The 24,288-nt window shown below is 44.3% G+C and overlaps 1 protein-coding gene across 3 annotated transcripts; it reads right to left on the minus strand.

The window, feature by feature from the left end:
* Positions 1-1,445: 1,445 nt before the first annotated feature.
* LOC115556758 (testis-expressed protein 264) lies at positions 1,446-24,264 on the minus strand. Of its 3 annotated transcripts, none has more exons than XM_030374043.1 (4): positions 23,677-24,264; positions 20,085-20,243; positions 5,821-5,986; positions 1,446-2,171 (listed from the first exon to the last, which is right to left on the minus strand). In XM_030374043.1, exons 1-4 carry the CDS (start codon positions 23,920-23,922, stop codon positions 1,879-1,881), a joined length of 864 nt encoding a protein of 287 aa, XP_030229903.1. In that variant the 5' UTR covers positions 23,923-24,264; the 3' UTR covers positions 1,446-1,878. The 3 variants fall into 3 exon arrangements, with proteins under 3 accessions (XP_030229903.1, XP_030229902.1, XP_030229904.1); XM_030374042.1 differs by having other exon boundaries at positions 19,998-20,243; XM_030374044.1 differs by lacking the exons at positions 20,085-20,243; positions 23,677-24,264 and adding an exon at positions 8,135-9,628.
* Positions 24,265-24,288: the final 24 nt, after the last annotated feature.

The raw sequence follows: 24,288 nt of genomic DNA on the forward strand, positions 1-24,288 counted from the left end.
ACTCCAAACAAAACTCTGATAATGGCTCCGTTAAGACCCCAGCCCCCCTTCACCATTAAACAGTGATCCTTTTAGCTCTACTACAGAGAACAGTGCTGAAGCTATGTGGGCACCTCTCTGATCAATGTCATTAAACATCCTCTGCCCCCCCCCCCCCCCTCCCTTATGTTTACAATTATTAGCATTTAGATGAAAAGTCCTCCCACTAGGGAGTCATTCATTGGATATGTATTGGATATAAAGCGCATCACTTTGGGTGTTCTAGAAGAACGCTGTAATGTAAAACGAATGGGTGACCCTGTAGACGGAATCAGAAATGGCAATTAGAGCTAATTGATGAACTGCTGAGTGTATGTCCTTACTTGGACCTTCCATGGTACGGTTTCATGAACCTTGTGTGTAACTTAACTTCCTTGTGTTTGTTAACCCCATAATGGTTAATTTAGTGAGGGAAGATAATTGTCCTCGACTTAGCCGGGGTTAGTTATCTGTTTCAATTGTGTGTGTGTGTGTGTGTGTGTGTGTGTGTGTGTGTGTGTGTGTGTGTGTGTGTGTGATGCAGTGAGTTCTCAGGCACAACTGCATACATTTAGGCACGCATGTGATCTGCTGCTTCTCTTGTCTTGTACTAAAGAGGTTATGTTATTGTGTTGGAATGGACACATTACTATACTGGTGTTGTATTGTACTAGACATGTAACTTTACTTGTATTTTATTTGACATGTTACTGTGCTGATATTGTATTATACTGGACATGTTACTGTACGATATTGTTATACTGGACACGTTACTGTCCTGGTATGTATTGTACTAGACATGTAACTGTACTGTAATGTACATTACAATACAATACAATACATATTAATGTACTGGAATTGTATTGTCATGGCAATGTTAATGTGCTGGTTTTGTTTTGTACTGCTACTGTACTGGTATTGTATTGTAATGGACATGGCTTTATTTTCATTGCTTCATCCTTTGTGAAGAATGCGTGGGAGGTTTGTTAAGTTGGACAGGGATCAAGACAAGAGATGGAGTTATCCTAGTTATCCCACCTACAGTTTCCTGGCAGCCGCTCCTTCGTTTTGCAGTGGCCATTATAAGAGAAAGGACAGAGGATATGGAGCGAGAGGAGGAGAGGAGATGAGATGAGGAAGCAAAGTGCCTAACCCAAACCTATGGTGTGGGTTAGGCCATCTCACTTTGTTTGGGAACACTGCTCCATGCTGGTGTTCCTGCTTTGTAACTTCAGCCGTGCTATGATTCTGAGGATGGGAGTCTGCTCTCTGTTTTAGGGCTAATTGAGCAAAAAGGAACTTGTCAGCAAAACTGTTGACAGGAGAAACCTAATTAAAGATTCAGATCATGAGGACTTGACTGCGATATTAAGTAAATCTTGAGCTAAATATTTCCAGGGCAAAAATAATACTCATATGACACCCAATTATTAAAAACAAATACACATTTTACTGGCAGTAACGCTTCACATAACGATAACATTTCTAAAACGTCAGTTTTGTTTCAAGTCAGAGTGTTTTTTTTGCTTGATCTATTTCAACCCAACGTGTATAGGCACTATTTTTTCATATACATATATATATAATTGGCTATGGTTTACAGATATAATACTGAATACCAATACAGTTTACCAACTTGATCATGGCAGTAAAACCTGTCAATACTTAATATAAAACACAGACTAAATAAAAAATTGAATCAAACATGAATCCAACCATTTAAAAAACGCGAGGACTAGAAATAGTTCAAGCAATTCACATAAAATGAATAATTTCTAAAAACGAATAAAAAATACATTTCAAGGTTTTCTCTCCCACCACCAACATGGAGCCCTCTCTGCCTCCTAAAAGCGCCGTGACTCACTCCTCCCCACCCCCCACGGCCGCCTCTCCCATCTTCTCCTGGTGGTTCTCCTCACTAACGACCGAGCCTTCGCCCCCGGCCCCTCGGCCCCGCCCGGTCCCTCGGCCCCGACCGGTCGGGCCTCTAAAGGTGGCGGCGGCGGCGTTTGGGCCCCTCTCCCGGGAGCCCTCCGTCCGCCTCTCCCGGCCCTGGGAGCACCTGGACGGCGAGGACCTGGCGACGGAGCCCTCCCGGCTGTCACTCAGGAGCACCCCGCTCTCCGAGCTGTACTCGCTGTTGGAGTCCGCACCTGCAGGGCGAAACACGTGGGGACAGAGTGAGACGGATGGACCGCGGGCCCCGGGAGGAGCGAGGTGAGGACGCTCATGGTAATAAGGACACTGTGGAGAGGAAACAACCGGCGTCGGCAGTTTGAGAGACACCCTCACCGTGATTGGTTTGGATTGTTTGGAAAGTGTGCGCAAAAAAAAAAAAAAAACGCTGCCTGAGTTACACTTCCCCAAACTCTAGTTATCTCAACACACACACACACACACACGAGTATCCAGAAACCGTTTTTGAAATATTTAGGGTGGCACTGCGCCTCAACCAACACTGGAGTGTAAAGAGACATTTTAATAAATAATAACCGATCTGATAGGAAGGCTTTTAATTGCTTATTGCGGTATATTTTTGTGGCTGTGCAGGAAGTAAACAAGTAATTGTTTTCAATAAGCAATCACTCGCATTCTGCTGCTGTTGGTTTCTCTATTTTCCCTTCAATAAGAACATAACATTAGACATAGGAAACAACAACCCATGCTGTGATTGGATACAACACAGAGAATGCAACTAATTCAGCTTAATAATATGTTATTGATATATCATTATAAACCAGTGGGGTTTGATAAATATGAGGGAGGAATCTTTTGCAAACAAAAGGACGTAATAAATAATACATATGAAGATTATTATTTTGGCGCAAAACAGAGGAAGTATGACATACGCAAGTAAATTCACTATAAATACTATCTTTAGAGGTGTTCTGCCTTTCTTTTGATTTGCCAGTTGCTAATTAGCGAGTGACTCACCACCAGCAACACCATGCTCTGTCTCTGGTGACTGCTGTTGCAGCAGAGTGTCGAATCCAGCGATAAAACTTGTCTTAAGAATGTTAATTAAGCGCTCGTTTTGATTACTGCACTATTGATTGTTAATTATGGAATTCATATTGAATGAAATCGTAATTGTTGAGTTGAGTCTGACAAAACTTCCCCACAATAGAATCATAAGCTTTTTATAATAGCATAGTCTGCAACTGATAAGCACATTATTGCCTCCATTAATTTTGGTGTGAAAAGATACCCTCAAAATAGTAAATTGTACTGCAAGCTGAGACAGCCAATAAGAGACGGGTGGAGAGGAAGGGATGGGTGGAGAAGAAGGGGGGAGAACACGTTGTCAAATCCTCTCATTATTCATAATTAAGGAGAAAAGGCCTGTGTGATGAAACACATGAATTGAAAGATGGGGGGAAAAAAGATATTCAATAGTAGTGAGCAAAGGTTCTGTTCACATGAGGGAAAGATCCACCTCTAATAGGGAGTTGGCACCAACGTGTCTCTGCTCTGTCTGTGTCTGTCTGACACACGTTCACGCCTTCCGCTCTCAGAAGATGAGTGTTTAAGTGTTCAACCGAGAGGATCTTCATGCAGTCAACCTGATGATTGTATGCCATAAATAATCCGGTCCCACGCAGCCACAGAATGTACCCGGAAATTAAGTTCTGTACTGCAGGGGCCATTCAGGGATTCAAGGGTTCTGAAACTTTGATCTAATATTGCTTGGGCTGAAATACCATTCTCCACTGACCCGGTGCCTAAAGCCAATCCAACAAAAATCCAATTAGGCAATGGAGAGGAAATCCCATTTGTTTTGGTATACACATATTAGGCGTAAAATTTGGAAGATATCCCAATTCTGAGCTGCCTAAATGCCAATAACAGAAAAAAGTTTAGCACCCCTCAGGGCACCCATCCTTCAAGCTGTCAAACCATTCTCCTACCTCTGCATTTACCACCGTACTTTCTTTCCCATTTTTCTTTGCTTTCTGCAGCTTTCCCTAAATTAGTTAACTGGACATTTTTCACCCAAACATATGCATTAGTGTATCAGAGACGTCGCTAAATTGTAACAATCTTGGCATTTTAATCATCCATTTATTTAAGCTATGTTGACACAAAGCTATCTGGTTGACTAAAACAATGTCAAGTCTGTCATTCACCTGCTATGAAGGGTTACAGGCACACGGGTTAACATTGACATTCCCGGTCATGGACCTGCAGTGGCTCTTTTCAGAGACCCTTGGAATGGAGCCATCAATCAATGTCACAGGCAAAGGGCTCCCCCTCTTTCAGTGCATCATTTTCCAGTTATTTTCCAGAACATCTTCCATAGCCTTTCTGTGTTCACCGAGGTTCATATGTCACTGTATGTCAGTAGCGGCCACCTAATCTCTATTGAATGAGCAGCATGATAGACAATGTCTTTTTATTTCATCATAGACAGCTGTGAACCAACTTCAGTGATTCTGTATTATTACCTTTGACGTGCAGTCACATGCAGTCAACACCAAGAACATCCCATATATCGATTTTCTGTTGTCTGGTGAAAGATGGAAGAACCATCATAGAGGGGGATATTCAGGTATGGTGCATTATATGCCAGCACAGAAAATAAATTGCATTTTAACTAAGGTCCTTCAGCCTCAGAGGATTTCAGTGACAATAGGTGCTCAACATCAAGGACCTGCCAACAAAAGTGCGCACATATGATCAAAGTCTTCCAGGTTTATCCAGGAAGCATGGGAACCGGACACAACAATTATTTTAGCCTCATTCAAGATGCAAATGAACATCATCAAAATAAAACACGAAATTAATAGAACAAAACAATACAACCTTCATTTCAATCTTCACAAATCAGCCATACGATTAGGCTGTCAAGAGTCAACGGTCGGTGACTTTGATCGTCTTGGCCTGGCTACCATGGAGTCATTGAGCAGCTGTCCATCGCTATGCAGCCCCTGAGATGTGATCCCCTGGGGGAATAACATCACATCTCTACCAGGAGGCTTTGCCGATCGTTCTTTTCATTAGCACCTTAGAGGTGTCAATCTCGGCCCAGTGTCTCTGTGAACTCAGTTAATGAACCACACCGCAGCTCAGAGGGGATCCGACCGGGTGCAACAAGGTGGATATTGTAGAAGCAGCTGCAAAATGTGGACACTGCAGTTTAAGCCAATTACAATTGATTTAACTAGGATTTAATTTGCGCCAAGCGGCAAGCAATTATCTTTGCTGGGTGTTTTTTAACACCGAACAAATAAAAAAAGATAGTTTAGGAGAATTGTATTCTGAGCCACTGGCTTGGCCAATCAATCCCCTTCCCCTGCTCTAAAGTGTGGACTAATATACAATCTGGCAACAACTGCACAAGCCCCGCTCAGACCTTGGATAAGCGACCTCTGGTCAGTTTAGTTTGAAGGTGATTGGAGAACTAGATGTGATGTCACCACTGTTGCTCAGATTCAGATTCCGTGACTGAGGAGGATACACCACGAATCATTCACATCAAATCAAATGATTACCAACTAGAATGCCGTCTTGAGAAAGGGTACAACATTCATACAGCATGTGCAACACACGGTATCATCTAAACGCGGCCATCTCCGAAAAAGGTTTTCCTTCCCTGCTGTAATTTCCCCCGGGGGAGAGTGTTTCAATAAGCCTGTGGTTTCTACCCTATAGGTATAAAGATGCTGTAAAGGATCCATTACCACCTTGCGGACACATGAAGAAAAGGGGGGCAGAAAAAGGTAATGTGTAAAAAATGTTCCAAACATATAATGTGTTTTAGATGAAAGAGTCCATCAGACGGGCCAGATGAAAACAACCTACCTGAGACGTCTGACTCACTCCCCGACAACTCGCCTGCGGAAACCCTCCTCTCTGATTGGCGGAGCTCAGGCACGTAGAAGTCTCCCTGGCGGGCCAGCGGGACCATGTACTGGACGCGGCCCAGGCTGTAGACTTCGACGTACGGGTGGGCACACAGCTTCCTCTCCTAGGGTCACGATGGAGACAAGGGGAATAATGCTTAACTGAAAACAGCATGACCGGGGATTTGTGAAATAATAAAACAGACAAACTCTGATTTATGATCATTGGTGGGCTTGCCACCGGGCACACTGGGACAAATCTCAGGGGGGCGACCGAGATGAGATCAAAAGATCCTTGATCCCCCTGTCTGTCTCTTTACCCGGCCCTCTCTGTGTGCCTGTGATTCGCAGTGTGCGTGTGTGGTTGTGCTGCGGGCCTGTTCTGGGACTTGGCTCACTGGCCACTCACAACTGACTTAGTTAAAGCGCGTTAATGAAAAAGCAGCACGAAGCATCGAGATGGCAAACGGACGCCATCGACAAGAAAAGGTCGAAAAGTGAAGGAGGGGCCGAAACTATTGGAGAAAGATCAGGGCCCCAAAATCGTCACTGACTGTCATAGAGACACCCCCCCAACACAAACCCCACCACTACTTTTAATTCCAACTTCATGTCAATGTTATACTAAGTATTTGTTTAAGAAGAGGTATATTTGAATAAAAATCCACTCGCCATCAGAGGCTGCTTTTGAAAAATATTGTGTGTACGCGATTCACTGTAACGTCACGAAGCAGTGCAAAACAAAAACAAGAAGCATATGGCAGCCAAGCCGTTCAAAAAAAGACATCCTTGCTCACAGTCTGCCGTCAGCGCGCACGAGAGAGAGAGAGAGAGAGAGAGAGAGAGAGAGAGAGAGAGAGAGAGAGAGAGAGAGAGAGAGAGAGAGAGAGAGAGAGAGAGAGAGAGAGAGAGAGAGAGAGATCGAGATCTTTGATTTCCGAGCCTGGTAACCGGCAGCACCCGCCCCCGCAGTAGAGTGAGCCCCCTGCCTCGCTACCTCCATTCCCACCCCCCCCTCCTTTGATCCCCTCCGCTATCTGTCTTTTATGTATGCGTGACCCCTCCCTGGCTCCAGCGGACTGAATTAACAGTACAGCGCTCGCTCCCTCGCGGCACCCGCGGCACTCCGCCGGTCGCAGAGAGGGACGCCTCTTGGTCGTGACGCGGCGCGGTCGTGCGTCTGCCCGCTCATTAACCTTTCATGTGCGAGGGTGTCGCCGGCCCTCGCTCGCTCGCCTGCACGCACGCCCTCCTGCTCACGCGTGCACTCGGGTTGGCGAGTGCCCCGAATAGAAGGCTCTCTCTCGCCAAGGTAAACGCACACAGGGTGTTCATGTGAATCTCAGATGTGTCACGTTTTTTGTGGGCGATTGGTGGGAATAGTTTTGAAGGCTTTGGTGTGGGAACTGGTGTGGGTCTGGGTGATGGAGCCATCGTAACCGTCTCTCCGGGCTTCACTAAAGTATCCCATTTCAAAATGACTTTTGAACAATTGCAGTTTGCACTTTGGTCTTTTTGCAAACAGAGACGTTTTGTAAATACTTTATGGACGATTCCCTTTTACGTTGCCTACCCATTCTGTACTGACCAACACATATTGATTCCAAAAGAGCAAAGTGCTATATTGCTGTTGTTAACATTTTGTGGCAGGCGCTCACACACTAAATGCTCTCCGGCAGAATTAGTTCAACACAAATTGTATTGGTAACCGATGTTTTGGTGAGGCAAGGATAGACGGTAACGATTGTTGGATTTCCCAGACCGGTATTATCCTATAAACTACCACACTCTCTGCTGGAACAACCCATGCTGGGTGATGGAAAACGCGACACTAACTGCGCCCCGCTTGTGATTTCTCCATTTAAGGTTGCCACCGTCACCCAGTTTGTAATATTCATGATACTTCAAATGCATGGGCTTTCATCAGTTAGCCATGGGCTTTATCTCCATTGTGTTACCTCATTCTGCAATAAAAGTGTTTTGTGAGACTTAACATGACACATTTTTGGTAGGGATAGGGAAAATATCACATACCCCCATACACACACACACACACACACACACACACACACACACACACACACACACACACACACACACACACACACACACACACACACACACACACACACACACACACTTCACTTTAAGCCTAATCTTCACCGACATCAATGTAGCAGGAGCCAAGACTATCCTGATCAAATGCTGCATCACATGAACAAACCTGCTTTGTGTGTTAAACATCGTTTCCCTATCGCTACCAAATCACTAACCTTTGTTAGAGTAGAAGCCATTGAGATAGACAGAGCTTTTCTCTGGAGGCCAAAGAGACGTGAAAGAGCTCGTCCGTGGGAGACGCCCAGCGGAGGTCCGTGGGACGACCCCAGAACCGCAGGGATGGACGGCCACACAAGTAGCGGAGGGGGGGGAGAGCGCGCACCCTCTTAACTGATTGGTATTCAGACGCAGGTTCTACTCTCCCCGGTTGTGCGGTCTGTGTAATTGGCTGGTATTCCGGCTGAAAGGAAGCTCTTCAAAAAGGTCAGTGATAAAGGGCAGCAAAACATATGGTTTGAAGTGTAACAGCCGTGGCCCTGGGGTTGCTCCCAGCTGTAGTGAATAGCAATCAACATGTTATTTCCCCCCCAGTTTCAACAAACTCTAGGTTCGTTTTTTTCCTGAAGTGCTTTTCTACATCAACTCCAATATGTCGGACTCTGAAGGTGACAATCGCTATAACGACTCTTCACTCCACTCTTGGTAAGGGGCCGGGGACACTCACCCTGTACATATCCGGTCACACGAGCTAACAGGATACTGACAAGATGTCATCTTCAGGTCAACTGATGCAATCCCTGCACCGACACAGAAGAACTCATAAATGCTTGCAAGCTTTCTTGCAGCATTCGCTGGTGATTGGCTCCAGGAAGTGGGTGGGCTTTGGTGTCCGGGTTTTCCTACCATGGATCCATCCCAGGATCGATGGTAGAAAACCAGTAAACCAACCATGGACTCAAGGAACATGTAGTGCCAGCACAGCAGCCCAGAATCTGCTATAGGTTCTGATACTTTTGGTTCAACTGAGGAACTCCAGAGTGATCAAAGATTTAACATCAAGTATCTTTGGTGAGATCTGCTGGTCGTGGTTTGGAATCAAAAGGGACTCATTGCATGACTCTGTTGCGAAGAGTCCTGGACTTGTGTATTACGTCAGCAGCTAACTTTCCTACTACTGAAGCTGTGGGCATTCAGAAGTCTAATCAGTCCTAGTATGTTCTAGCAGAACTGCTGGGGGGAGACGGCACAAAGCCTGGGCCGGAAACCAGAAACTGCAAAGGGGCGTTGCGCCCCACGAGATCTTCCACCCTAGAGAAACTCATTTGCACGAGTGGATGGAACTTTCCGAGTGGAATTTTAATAAGAAAATTTCGATGGTGGTCGGTTGATTCAACACTTTTGTAGACTTTACTACTGCTGAGTTTATGTTAAATTACACGCTTACAGATCCTGCAACATCATCGGTTGAAACAAATATTAAGCAAAAGAAAGTTAAACGCCCTGCTCACCCATGATTATAGCTTGTTTGCCATCAGATATCACTCTAAAGTCTGATTTATGAGACTATCAGGAGACTAGCAGGAGACTAGCAGGCACCTGCTGGCTGTCCTCATGTTCTGAGGGGGAACTGTGCCCTTCGAAGGACCTGAAGTCTGGCTCCCCGGCAGTGCTCCAGGTACCCTTCACTCACTACCCTCCCATTGGAATCACCGGGCCACTGACGACCGGGCCACTGACGCTAGTCAGTGGCCCGGTGATTCCCATGGGAGGGTAGTGAGTAAAGGGTACCTGGAGCACTGAGCTACCCTGACCGAGCCGGTGTCCCCTCACCAAATGGGACCGAGAGAAGTCAGTATTTAAAGCAGCGTTGGGAGCGCTGACACAAGCTATGCCTTGTAAGATTGTATAATCACGTAGGGGACTGTGGGAATGGGATGGTGGGCCTTCACCCGAGTGCCCTCAGGTTAATCCTAGCATTTTTGATCCATTAACATATTCTCTCCTTATGAGGTAGATCTACTAGCCGTACTCCGTTTACGATTGAGTTGGAAGATTACAAATGACACTGAGATATACCCAGGGTCCCAGGGTCAACTACAAACAAGTGGATACCCAGATCCTAAACTCCTGACTTAGCATATTAGCATCCCAATTATATCAAGTGGGATGTGGGTGCTTGAGTGCGTGAGTGCGTGCGTGTGTGTGTGCAGAGTACATCATACGAATGTGAGGATTCATCGCATCATCTCCTCTCTCTCTCTTTCGCCCTCTCCTTTCCTCCCTCAGCCTGGGGACGAACAGCTGCAGGAAAGCCCTGTGCAGATACATCACATATGCCTTTGGATAAATAAATGAAAGTGTGCGTTATTTTTAGAGCTTTTAAACAAGACCGGAGGACCCTGCCACACCCGATGTGAAACATACGCTACTCTTATGTCCCAGTCTTGGTGAAACCCATCATCTTCTCTCCAATGTGAAGGAACTAGTAGTGCCGGTGCATCAGAGAATGATAGTGCATCAATTGAAGAAACGTGGCCTTATGGCTAAATTGTCCCCACATTCTTTCTATTGTAGGGTAATAACACTATAATGATAATGTATTCAGTCCACACTATTCTTTCAGGTTCTCTTACCCAGCGGATGATGCATTGCAAATGTAATGTTTTGGGATTCTAGGAAAAAATATGGGCATTACTGCAAGTTTTATATGATACCTGAACTGGAGAGGGGAAGAGGGTCTGACAAATGACCGTCTTAGACACTCACTTTGATTCAGGGGACAGCAATCAGCCTCAGCATTCAACACTTTTGCCCAGTGGTTATGGGCCAGAGAATCAAAACACAAGTGACAGCTGCATAGAGGTCGGCTGATGGGGGGAGAGGGTCACATGACATGTAGTAAAGAGATATTAAATGAACCTTGTCCTTTTGCAACTTGGTCTACATATGGAGGAAAGAAATAAAGAAATCGAATAAAATGGCATGTGGTTGTTCTAGCTTTTGAGGCGAAAACCTAAGCAGCATCATAAGTATGTTATCACAAATTAATAGCAAATAGCATTTCTGCATGGCATCGCAATTGTCAGATTCAATTGTTAAATACTGTACATAAATGCACCTTACTGAACTCCCCTATTCTCCAAAGGCACTTGTTTGGATTAGTCAATTCTGGTGTACTTCAATTGCAATACAGATGTCTTCCGTCTGACAACAAGAGATTACCTAGTTAGAATTAATGCAACACATCACCATCGTCTCATATAACATTTATAGAAAGCTGCTCCTTGTACTCTGAAGCCTATTTTCCTCAACGGCTGAACCAGATTGTCACCAGATTGCTATCAGCGGCACAATGGATTTCAACTTGTTGCACCATCATTACTAAGCACAATTTAGGGGCTTCAACTCGAACCAAGCACAAAGATCCTGGATGGCTGCATGCATGCGCATCGAGGTCGCACCACTGCCATGACGTTCATCAAAGTAACCATCGGCTTAACCTTTTGGATAATATTTATTCCCCACTTTCTCCCACCACTTATTCCTGGACATGCTGGAGTCTATCCCAGCTGTCTTGAGGCAAAAAGAGAGAGAGAGACACAGGCGCACTCACTAGCACATTCACTCATACCCACAGGCAAGTTGGGGTCTCCAATTAGCTTAACCTGCAAATATGGAATAATACCCAGAGGAAACGCAGAATAATAATAAACAAGACACACTGAACATTTTCCACCCTGTTTCATTACCTGCAGCTATTATTTAAATAAATGTACGATAAATACAATAAGTTAAATAAATGTTATACTTTTTTGCAGCTCGAGTGCACACTCTATTGTTACTAGTGTTTTTGTTAAGATAATATTGTTTCAAACTGATTAAAATGGTTGTAGTTGGATGGGCTGAAGGCAATAGATACAAATCATATTTTCCCCTGTACTACTAAAGTTTATATCAGTCAGAAACTTGGAAACTAAATCATCATCATGATTTAGTTTCTTGTATTAGTGATCGTATCTAATAAAGATAGCTGCCGGCAGGATCTACATTTACCACCAATAATACATTCTGGGTTAGGGCTTCTCCGTAATATCCAGCCTGTAACGGACTCACACACAGCAGGCTGGTCGGTTTAGTCACTTCTACACGTGTCGATCATATTTTGAACAATGAAATCTAATTTCTTCCAGAAATTGTCCTGATGCAATCGGCGGTTTTGCATCAGTCTGTCACTACGAAAGCAAGGTCTGCTCTGAGTGCCGAAGCCTTGAAACATGACTACACTTTGCAATATTACATAATGGTTCAAGCGTGACAGGGTCTGTAGCGAGATGCATCATCCCTAGTGTGGGTTGCCTTAGGCAGAAATGATTAAAATCAGATACCGCAGATACTCGCATGTGAAGCTAGAAAAGGTCATGACTTTTCAGTAAAAGGAGAAAAGTGAGTCATAATTCAGAGTGATGTGTCAACAAACACCTCGTCACAACTCCTGCCGAAGAGGCTTTATTTAATGTGCGCCTCCAAAAGTCGAGAGCACACTCAGTAAGCCGACCAATCCGAGGTCAAGTTAAAATAGCTTGAATGCAGGCCAAATCAAAACGCACACAGATCTAATTGTAGTGGAGGAAAACATCTTAGCAGCTACTAACATGGAAAGTAGCTGAGAGTCAACCAGCATGTGTCACCCCCACACAGACACAAGCCCTTACAGAATGTATTCTAGAGCACATCTCTGAGATCCAAAAATTCTATTCCATTTGGACGCGAGCCACCATGGACCGTTACGGTTCGATAACATCTGGAATCACCAGGGAACCTGTTACTGCTACAGAATAAAGCTCTCACTTTGACAAATGACAGTGCTGTTGTGTGCAATTTGTATACAATTATCCACATTTGCTCAACTATCAAAATTGTTACTATAAAATATTCATTATGGTTACTACTATAATAATACTAATAACACAAATAATTAGAAATATTACAATTATTATAATATCTTATTTAATATTATTATTTAAGAAAGAGGATGAGAATTAAACTAAATAACAAAAACACTGGATTTAGTTCATTTAAATGGATGGACGGAGGGAATGATGGATTGCTGAAAGAAGGTCCTAAGCGCTTGACTCATCCAGCCTTTGATTGGCCTCTGTCCTGTGTTTCAATGTCATCCTGTCGAGCCCTGTTCTCATTGGCCTCCAGAGCACTCATTAAGTACAGCACGAGGCAAACGTTAAAGACCTCTGCAGCTGGACCAACCATGTAATTCACAAGCAGACGCTTCCCGTAGGCGATGCTCTAATGACAATAATCTGTAGATTACAGAGCACTGCGAGGCGTTTAGCAGAGACAACCTGCCTCCCGCTAACTCCACTACTTTTAATCACCCATTGTTATAGCAGAATGTTCCACAAATGTTAACCGCTTAGTTTACTTGTGTCAGGTATGAAAATGAAACCTTCATTATCACAATTACATTTTTTTGTGAGATGTCTAATTTCTTGATCCATCTTGACGCAACTGGTGAGAGGTTGAAGCCTTTTCCAACTTTCAACGATCTCTCAAATGAGAGAGACACACAGAGCTCATGTTGCTCTCTCTCTCTCTCTCTCTCTCTCTCTCTCTCTCTCTCTCTCTCTCTCTCTCTCTCTCTCTCTCTCTCTCTCTCTCTCTCTCTCTCTCTCTCTCTCTCTCTCTCTCTCTCTCTCTCTCTCTCTCTCTCTCTCTCTCTCTCTCTCTCTCTCTCTCTCTCTCTCTCTCTCTCACACAAACTCCCAAGGGCGATTTTGGTCTCTGCCAATTATCCGGACCTGCATGTCTATTAGGAGTGGGAGGGCAAGCAGAGTAACCCCAGGCCCATCGCTGAGCCTCAGTGGAGGAAGGACTGAGCTGCAGGATAGCTGGTCCGCCCACTGCGTCCCGGCTGGCCTTGAACCAGCCGCCCAAAACAAAAACAATGAAACTTTGATCAAGAGCACTGACGGAACTCGGGTTACTTCACTTTCTACTGGAAAGTCTACCGTCTACTAAACACGCTACTGTCTTTTTGACGATGCTGTGTGCATGGTCATTCATGTAGCAGTATACTGTATCCGATGTTAGTCCCAGTATTACTGGCATTGTTCCTGGAAGTTTTGTACTTCTATTGTATAACTCAAAGTATATAGGAGCTGTAGCTACTCCGTAGAATTTCATAAAGCAGACTTTAACTAATGTAAGTCCCCGATATTTTGAGTTGAGTTGGAGCTACTGCCAGGTATAACTAAAAGCATACAGTACCTTATGTAAGTTCCCAGTATTATTTAATTTGAATTTGATTTACTCCCAGGTATTGCTTGAAATATGGAGCTTGATAGATAATGATCAATTCTTGTCAAGGCGTTGATGAAGGAATTGATTGATTGTCAACATCACATCTAGGGTGCGGCTCTTATTCAGACCCATATCTGAGGACTAACGATAGACATCATCACACGTCACATTTGAAAAGTTCAGGGAGCAACAATCCCTCCGTGCACGTTATTCAGCCCTGCCGAATAAACAAGACAGAGGCTGGCGACGGGGGGAGTGTCACCGAGGAGCATCCCACTCTTAAGTCTTGTGTCTTCTTTATCTTCTCCTACTTCCATTGGCCAAATGTGCAATAGGGCTCTGATCCCCTGCGGACCACGTTTAGGTGGCCCAATCTCAGGGCTGGACTCATACTCGAATGGTTTCCCATTTTCCTGTTGAATTACTTTTTCGGAAAACCTCCTCAAGAGGACGTTGGAGCAAATCCCCCCCAATTTGCATCTCTATCTCTGAGGGGCTACTAAGTTGGTGGATTACTTTGGGAGGAGGCGAAGATGAAGAGGCTTGTTGATGCGTGTGTGGCTGTGTGAATATGCGAGGCACCAGAATGTGTGACCACTTCAAATGAACCCAGAACAACAACAACAACAAAAAGATGGTGCACTACGTGTGCATGCGAAAGAACAAAAAAAATAAACCCTTAAAAGCTTCGGAATAATTTGTCAATTAAACAAACTTTTCTATTTTCGTTTTTTTAAGGGATCTTAAAGCCATTTGGGGATCTCCATGCACTGGCCCTACACAAGCAGATCCGTTCGCCGAGAGCAGTCACTCAGGAGCTCTGGAGCTGACAGAGAACATAGATCAAAAAATAACTGAATAATGTCTGACTTCCATAGTGGGTGACCTTTGATGTGAACCTTTTCAAATACAAGTCAGGTCTTGCTCGCTTCCCAAAGTGATAATGAGGTTCAGGGCAGGGGCTAACTAGCTCATCATTGTCGAGGTTTCACATGAACTTGCCTCAGCTGGCTCCTCAAACACATTAACAATTTCTGAATTGGAGATCTCCATTTAACTGATTGGGGAAAGAACCTGTTAACGAAGGAAGAACCCAACGAGCCTCGCGGTTTATTTTCACCCCCAAGGCAATTACCGTCCATTTCATTTCCACCCATATGGAGCGGACATGCCTTTCAAGCACCCTATAGAAACGAGGTCACACCTCATTACCACCCTTTCGGTACTCCACATTTCTTAGAAGATTAATGTCATGTATATGCTTTCAAACGTCAACCACTGTGAATTAGCCTATTCATGTCAATACAGCATTGAGTTAAGTATGATTGCAAGCATTCAATATCAATATGTTCACTCTAGCACACCGTTAATGCAACAGGAAAGGTGTTAAACAATTAAATACATTCCTTTCAGTATGTATTTCTGAAAAGATTAATCATGAAAATATAATAACTACTCCTATCTGGAGTCAGATTGACAGTTGAACTCAACAGAATACATTTTAGCCCTGATCAATCGTATGCAGATGTGACATTCAACCCAGAACCGGCCCAGCTGCTGGGGGATAAAAGTCAAGTTCTAGCATTTGACTGGCAAACTCCACAGAGAGGTCTGTGACTGGAATGAGCTTATGGCAAGTCAATGGCGACCCTGAGTGGAATCTCAAGACAAACAAGTCAAGCTGTCCTCATAAAAACCTACGGGCTGAGCTGTCCTACAATGGTGCCAACCAAAGCCTAATATATACAAGCCAAACAGCAATTAAAAGCTTGCTAATTACACAATCGCTTTTCTTCACCATGATAAACGTATAGGGCTCAGTGAATACGTGGCTTTGTAGAAGGAAAGCATTGTAAATGATGAATTCACTCGAGTAATCTCCATGGGGAAATGGAGTGAATCATTTGTGTAGACAAGAATCACGCAGAGATACATATTTAAACGTCCCAATAGAAATCGTGACATTTCTCTGCACCTCCAGTGTAGATCTGCGACGCAATGGGAGTAAATGAGGCCTGTACGAATACATGTTGACAAGACTGCTTTACATTTCTACGCTCACGAGTCCCTTGACCATTCCCGGGCCTTCTCGACAGAGCGGAACCGTTTGCCAGGAAAGCACGCATGTTTAAAGAGAGTGCGCGTTTGAAGAGCTGTGCATGCTGAACAGGCCCCGCGGATCTGCAGCTGTGTGGCTCAGCAGCACTCCAGCATCGACGCTACGTGGGTTAGCCCAGGTTCGTAATCACCGCATGAGACGGCTGCTTATTTCCCTTTAAACCCTGCGAAACAACCTACCCGTACCGGAGCCAAACTACGTGACCAGACAGCCTAACCGGGAGTGGCAGCCACTTAACATGCTGGAGCTTCTTTTACCGAACCAGACATTACAGTGCCCTCAGCAAACAAATGTTCCATCTTCTGCCTTTCTACAAACACTGTTTTTGAATGTCAGCAGAGGAGTCGCCATTATTCCATCTTCATCCACAGTCTTGTCAGCAGGCCCACGCTCCTCCTCCACACTATTCCCGGGCAGCAGGTGCCTCTGCGGTGGATTCCACGATGAATACACCGGCGACAAAACACACACACACAGTCTGGTCGATAGTCTGGATAGGCAAATATCAGCCTCAACCATGGACCTGACCTTCAAAAAGTGTCTGACCAACGAAAATATTCTTTGGTGGCGGTGGGCATGGCCTGCTTAATGCTGATGGGCCCGCCTGGAAAGGTCTCACCCCATGGGACCGTCCCCGCGGCCAGAGCTGCAGACGTGCATGGCCAATGCAAAACACCTCTTCAAACACAGTTTGTCTTTATACAAAAAATGGCTTTTCTCTCTGTGAGTATGTGCACGTGTGTGTGTGTGTGTGTGTGTGTGTGTGTGTGTGTGTGTGTGTGTGTGTGTGTGTGTGTGTGTGTGTGTGTGTGTGTGTGTGTGTGTGCACGTGTTTATTTGTGCGTGTATGGGGAGGGAGGAGTGGCAGAATAAACACAGAGAAATCGGGAGCCAAGCGTGTTCAGGCGAATGAGTGTTAAAAACGATAGGACCTAATAGTGCGGTGGCTGGGTGCTGACGCCAAACCGCGACACAGCCACGCCGTCAATAATGGAAGCCGATTGGATCATCAAACATGAATGAACAACACAGTCAAAAAGAAGAAACACAAACAAAAGAGAAATCCCAGCATGGAGCAGCATGCGTTCTCGAGGCTTTGGTTTAAAAACAAGAGTAGATGCAGAGGAGCTGGAGAGCGAAAACACAACACAGAGTCCACATAGAGGAGCGTGCTGTGTGGCTCCCGTGGGAGCTCAGCGTAGAGTGGGCCGGGATGGGGGGGGGGGGGGGAAGAGAGAGAGAGAGAGAGAGAGAGAGAGAGAGAGAGAGAGAGAGAGAGAGAGAGAGAGAGAGAGAGAGAGAGAGAGAGAGAGAGAGAGAGAGAGAGAGAGAGAGAGAGAGAGAGAGAGAGAGAGAGAGAGAGAGAGAGAGAGAGAGAGAGAAGCCGGTGACCCCTTGGGTCAACATCAACAGCACCACAGAAGAAGTAGAGCATAGACATGGGAAGGGAAGAGACCCTCAGGTGCACAGAGAGAATAATGATACGCTGGAACCAGTCATGGGAGCGGAGCGCCCGGCTCTTCTGGCAGGGTGGGGTCCTCGCCGTGGAATGGGAAAATACGCTCAAACGCATTCACACGACCAGCTGTGAGCTGTTCGGACACAGTGTTCACAAACACACCATGGGTCATGTTTAGGAACCTACTTGACACACGCACGCACGCACGCGCACGCAACCACACACACACACACACACACACACACACACACACACACACACACACACACACACACACACACACACACACACACACACACACACACACACACACACACACACACCAAGAGCCATTTGTTTTGTCTACTAAGTAGATTAAACAAATGCCTCTTGGTTTGATGAGTATATAAAGTAGACTCTACTTTATATACTCATCTGTGGGGATTTTATTAGTTTTAATTCATTGATTTCTTATCATTTAGCTAATTAGTGGATTCAATGCCTTTTTTTTGCACTTAAGGGGAAAAAAGCAATGATGGAAAGTGTGTACCCTTAGCCAAAAGAATAGCTTCCCCATGGAAATGTGTCTTTCTGGTTATTTTTCGTACTCCTACTCAACAATAATGAGACTTATTTTGAACCCTAATAACCTCTAAAGTTTTGTACGTTTGCTAATATTAGGATTATTATTTTGCATTTTAACAGATCGCACTTGTCCAAAAGTTGGACCAGAAAGTACTAACATCAAACTTAAAAAAATACATTGAACAACACCAATTTAACTTATTCTGCTGTGCTGTTGCATATTTCCTAAGCAAGTGCTGCAGAGGTACAGATATTCATGTCTCGCCACTGGACTTGGGCTCGAACTGATTGAATTTGGACTTGTGTGTCAGGGTATGACATCTTATTCATGCATTAGTTATACATGCAATACATGGGTTGACTGGTATCTATTCATGCATTCAAATCCCGGTGACTCAAACTCAGGGTACGGTGTTTCAGACTAATGTTTTCAGACTAATGACTCAGACTGATGTTATGATGGATAAGACTCACATTATGGTGGCTCAGACACATGTTGTGGTGGCTGAGGCTCATATTATGGTGTGACTCAGACTCATGTTATAAGACTTGGAATCAAGCACTGAAGACTCAGACTTGAGGTTCTCTGACCCTACTTCATCAATCCTGGAAGCTACACAGGCATGACTGCCTGCAAGCGGCAGGCATGGCCCCCAATATCGATATATTACATGGAAATATTTAAAGATCAAATACTTTGAGATAGGACAACAGCCACAGAACAAGTGGAAAACCTGTGTCTGACAAAACAAGGCCGAAGACGAATGGATACAGGACAATGGGAGATCTTGGTTCTCTCTGGCCGTGTGGCTGACCCCTGTTAAGCCGGGTCAAGTGTGTCTCTTGGAAGTCCCCAGGAGTCCACGGTGTCGAGGCAGATGGCAGATGGCCGACGTGAGGGCAAACCCATATTGAGTACTACAGGAGGCAGGCGGGCCAGGCCTCCCAACGCTCAGCCACCTGTGCTCCCGTGCAGCATAATTAAACTGGTGTTCGTCAACAATCTCCCTGGCACACAGCCCTGACTTTATGGCCCTGGTGTGGCACGCAGACGCGACCAGCCAGAGGAGGAAGCGTGCTGGGTTATAGCTATACAGTATAACTCATACGCCCTTCTCACACTCACACACTCTGCCCCAGTCCCCTTGACTTCTACAAATGAGGGGAATCGCATATCTGTGTATGTCTGGATAGTAACGCCGGAACTTCCTTTCTGTGCATGAACACCGAGCATTTATGTATTGATTGCGTTTTCCTTCTTCTCAATGGAAAAGTGCACGGTACCGTCACCATAGCATCTAATCTGTAAATCCTTGTCCTTTCTGGTGGGCTATTCTACAGTGTAGCACCATAGTGCTTGGTGCATCGTTTTGGACAAAGCAAACACACTGTGAGTGCTCGAGTGGCCGTTCTCGTGTGTGCTACCATTTGTGTTGCAAGAGGGCTTGGAACCGAGGATGAAAAGCTCTATAAACGACAAGTGAGTACTGGCCTTTTCACTCCATTAACATTCACACCACTTATTCTGCTTTGTATCTAGACTACGGTTCCTGATTCTTGTTGCATGGGTGATTTGCATACAGGAGGAGGTTTAGGGTTATGCATTGAACGACAATACCTTGATGTAGTCTTCTAGTCGGGTGTACATGTGTCTCGCCCCTAGCAGGAAGGAGAGAGGTGTCCCGTGGGGGCAGGAGGCACTGACCGCGTAAGTGATTTCAGGGAAGGAGCACAATTGGAAGCCAGCCTTGGTGAAGCGCTGCCCTAGTTCCTCGCCCCTGGTGCCGTCTCCCTCCCCCAGGACACTGCCCCCAGCACCGCCCTCGCACAGGACACTGCCCACAGCGTAGCGGCCACCCTCGGCCTAGACACACAGAGAGAGATTGGTACACGATGAAACAGGAAGAAGTCATGATAATCATGTAATTATTCATAATAACAAATTATTATCATCATACATTGCATATTAAAAAAGTACCCTTAAAGAATATGCATTATGAATAGGGATAGGGCAAGGGGAGAGCACACATACACAGACAGACAGTAGCCTTTGTTATAGTGATACCAGTCATAGTATAGGCTATCGGATGACTGTAGACACCATCAAAGCCATTTACTGGATTAATTATATTCAATATTCGTTGTGAGTTTAAAAATGTTTATATTTGGATGTAAGGTTTTGTTGTTATTGTCATTGTCACAAATGAAACAACAGAGCACCCTGAACGAGATGGCTGGACAACGCCTTCATCACTATGCCTTTCCCTCTAATAAAACCATGAGAGCCTACTTAAAGAATACGGATCAAAACCTTGGGACTTGCTCATTATATTTAGTTATTCCACCTTATCTCCTTTGCTAAAAGAAAATCCCCACTAGACTAGGGTCTATAAAACGTTGAGTCCAAAATATATGTTGCACATTATACAAATTAAACAAACACCTCAGCCGATAATAAATGATTTTCAATGCCAAGCAGGTGCCCACGTTTAAGGGATACATCCTCATTAGTGCGAGTCAGAGCACTAGTTTCAATGGAGCCTTTTGCAGCTCCACAACCATTACATTTGACCCCAATCTGAACGGCCATTAAAAAAAAGAAGCCAATTCTAAAATTCCCTGGCGAGCCACTTCACCATGGTCCACTCTTAGCTCCTTCAATAGGGTGATGCCGTTCTGAGTAAGGTTTGTTCTTCCTTCAAGTCTTGTATTGTTTGCTTTTTTTATCACACTTCCCATCCCACGCTATGAGCCGTTACTGGCCGAATTGTGCTTTGGCTATGTGCTGTGGCCAAGGCCTAACCTTATTTACCGCCTGCATTACACAAGGATTTTGATAATGACTCAGTGCGAATCATGCATTTTCAAGCTTTAACTGTGCATTGATATTGTAACCCCTCTAGGTAGGTAGTGTGTGCATGTGCATGCGTGCACAAAAGGTTATACATTCAATTTCGTCAAGAGCAGGGAGAAAAAATGAACTGTGCCGAAATTTTGAATTTGATACGGATTGCCTGACTTTCATTCCTTTGTGTCAAGGAAAGTGTGCGACGCCAACAACTTCAGAGGACTTTTGTAATAGGTTCTGCATGCATATTAGAAGTCTGGGGTGAGGCGGGTGTTCAGCATATAGAATAGGCTCTGACTAATGGTCTTCTCAACACGATGTATGCCATAACCGTGTCATTAAGGTAACTATGATTTAATTGATTTACATAATTTTGTAAGGTTTCAGGTTTATAAAAAACAAATATTTTTTTCTGAAGGCCTTAGTTTCCTTAACAACAAGGGATAGGAGACAACAAGGAAAGGCAGTGCCAGTGTGAATGTCTGTCCTACACAACAAGCCTGTTCACTCGACTGAGATGAGAGCCCTCCGGCCACAATGGATAGAAAATTCTTCAGGAGCGCATCATGTCCTTCAAAATTCCAAATCAATAGAGTAGAAGTGAGAGTGAAGTAGAACAGTATATATATCCAAAATAAAACATGGTATTACTGAAATGCAACTTCTTTGGGGATTAAACTGGGAACGGCTGTTGCAACGAATCCCAGACACATCATCACCAAGTTTTCACTGACGTTACCTAACCTGTCCATGGTCTTGCAACCCTTTTGACTGCGATGTATTGAGTGTGTATGTGGTGGAGACTACCACATAACCACCATCTGCGAGATAGGTGTGTGGAGAGATGAGTCATTCTGATTCCACCAGCATAGTTCCGGTTGTCAAATAATTCTTCACTTTGACTGTTTTGGTCTGAAGGGCCTCAGAAATCTGACCCTGGCCGGAAAAAGCCTTGTGGAAGCCACAGTGCAGCACATCTCGTCTTTGCCCCGTTATTGATTCACAACCTGTCCCACTTTCCCCGTATACGGTGCCTGCCTCATACTAATGAAAGAGGAACAAATACACACAAGGTACTAGGGTGGGTAGCACACTGGGAAAGAAGAAGTAAAACCCCTCCCAGCGTTTAAAGAGCTGTCCAGGACGAGGGTGCAGTGAGTGGGGTCTGTAATCCCTGCTTGCTGTTTGAAGCCAGAGAAAGTGCTAGATCCAGCCCTGTATCCATGGCAACCATCTCAGGGTCTACTACGCAAGCTTTTGCACATGTCGTTTGTTTAAACAATTATTAATGGCCGAGCAGAGTGAACTCAACCCTCCTCCTCCTTGGACATATGTTCCTTGGATTATTTGTCAACATGCCTCCCTTAAAACTATAAAATAATAACGTTGGCGGCTGGAACACATTCTGGAGCTGGGACTCTTAATGAGCCGGGATCATTAAGCCAATTAGCTGAACTTGGATCAGAACTTGGCTGTGACTGTGTGCAGACGAGCAAGGACCCATGGCTATCCTAATTGCAGGCTTTGGGAAAAGGGGATAGTATAAAACAAAAGGGTTTGGAAGTGGGGCAAGAAAGGGAGCTATTCAATTCTGGTTACATTCCTTCCTGTGGTGCACAGCCATTGGTTGTTATGCAGGTCTGAGATAGAAAATTAGCCTACTGCATATTTTTACATAGTTGACCAGGTCTGTGGGCTATAAGACGGTATAGGTCTGCCCTTGGTTTAATAACAGTTTGGTGTCACCATAGGGGAGGATTGGAGGGGATGGATTAATAAAATTACTTAATGAAATTTACCTACGAGGTGGTATGCATGATGACCCCAGGTTCAATTGGTTGATTTATTGCAGATTTGTTGAGCGATATGCACCAAGAATCAACTGAAATGACTAGGTCCCTTTCATATGAAAGGTCTGCATTAAGAAAAAGATAAAGCAGGGACCTGCTTTGGCCTCTGTCATTGAAGTCACTATGCTGCTTTGTTTTTGTTTTTTTTACAAGAAAAACCTGCATTTTATATCATTCAATTGGCACCAATTCAACACAGGACAGATATTTTACCATGTAACCCATACCCAAAGTTTTGACTGCCAAACTATTTGAAAAATGTAATGCAAATACAATCCTACAGATGCTGCCGGGTCTAGAAAAAGCCACCAAGATGGTGGAGCACAGACAGAAACCGGTCATTTTATAGGTCTACAGACATCCACATGTTGGAACAGAGACAATTAAGGCTTAAGAGTGGAGGACCCAAAACGTATTGAAATTAACTATAGTAGTTACTGTTTATGGAACATGGTTCTACCACCATCTAGCGGTCGACTAAAAACATAATAAAATGGTAATTTACATGAATCTTAGACAAGCTACATTTGAAGCTTGTACTAGCAACACAAAAACATATGTACTGATTGAATTGCCTAAGAAGGGATATGCATGTTTACCTTTTTAGGATCATCATATAATACCCGAATGTTGGCAACCTTAGGTTCAATACTCCTACACTCCATCAAAACTTGTTCCCATTCTCTGTATGGTCCCTCCTTGAATTTATAGGCCAGTGTAATGTTCTTGATTGGAGGACAGCCAGACCGTATGATAATCTCGGAGACATTTCTCAAGTACAAAACAAACCCTACTATGGTTCCCAGAACACTAAGTATTATACAGAGAAATGCCCATTCTGACATAACTGATCCCAATACTGGTAAATCAACTGGTTCCAACGTCGAACCAAAAATCTAAAATAATTGTAGTGATTAAAACTTCAATTTTGTTGATATATTTCTATATTTCGTTTGAAGAGTCCAACTTAATACATCCATGTAGTACCACACATGCTTGTAACTTAGCGGACACAGATCGCCAGAATATCTGTATCATTTGAAACCGCTTCCTGGATGATACCATTATGTCGCCGCAATAGGTGGCTTTAGAAAACAAACAATTTCCAGTACTATTTACTACTTCAGTGTGTTCCTTATAAATTTGCAGCATTTAAGAAAAGAGAGATACATCGGTGGGTTGCTTTTGTTTATTTATTTTTAATCGGAAAA

Source organism: Gadus morhua, chromosome 13, assembly GCF_902167405.1.
Source record: "Gadus morhua chromosome 13, gadMor3.0, whole genome shotgun sequence".
In the NCBI taxonomy this organism is placed as follows: domain Eukaryota; kingdom Metazoa; phylum Chordata; class Actinopteri; order Gadiformes; family Gadidae; genus Gadus; species Gadus morhua.

What these genes read in the sequence shown, in the direction of transcription:
- LOC115556758 (XM_030374042.1), bottom strand. Translation starts at nt 23,922, where the DNA reads ATGTCAGAATGGGCATTTCTCTGTATAATACTTAGTGTTCTGGGAACC. An exon ending in TATATGATGATCCTAAAAAG is followed by an intron (nt 20,244 to 23,676) that starts GTAAACATGCAT and finishes CTGTGTGTCTAG; the next exon opens with GCCGAGGGTGGCCGCTACGC. An exon ending in GAGTGAGTCAGACGTCTCAG is followed by an intron (nt 2,172 to 5,820) that starts GTAGGTTGTTTT and finishes TTCGCCCTGCAG; the next exon opens with GTGCGGACTCCAACAGCGAG.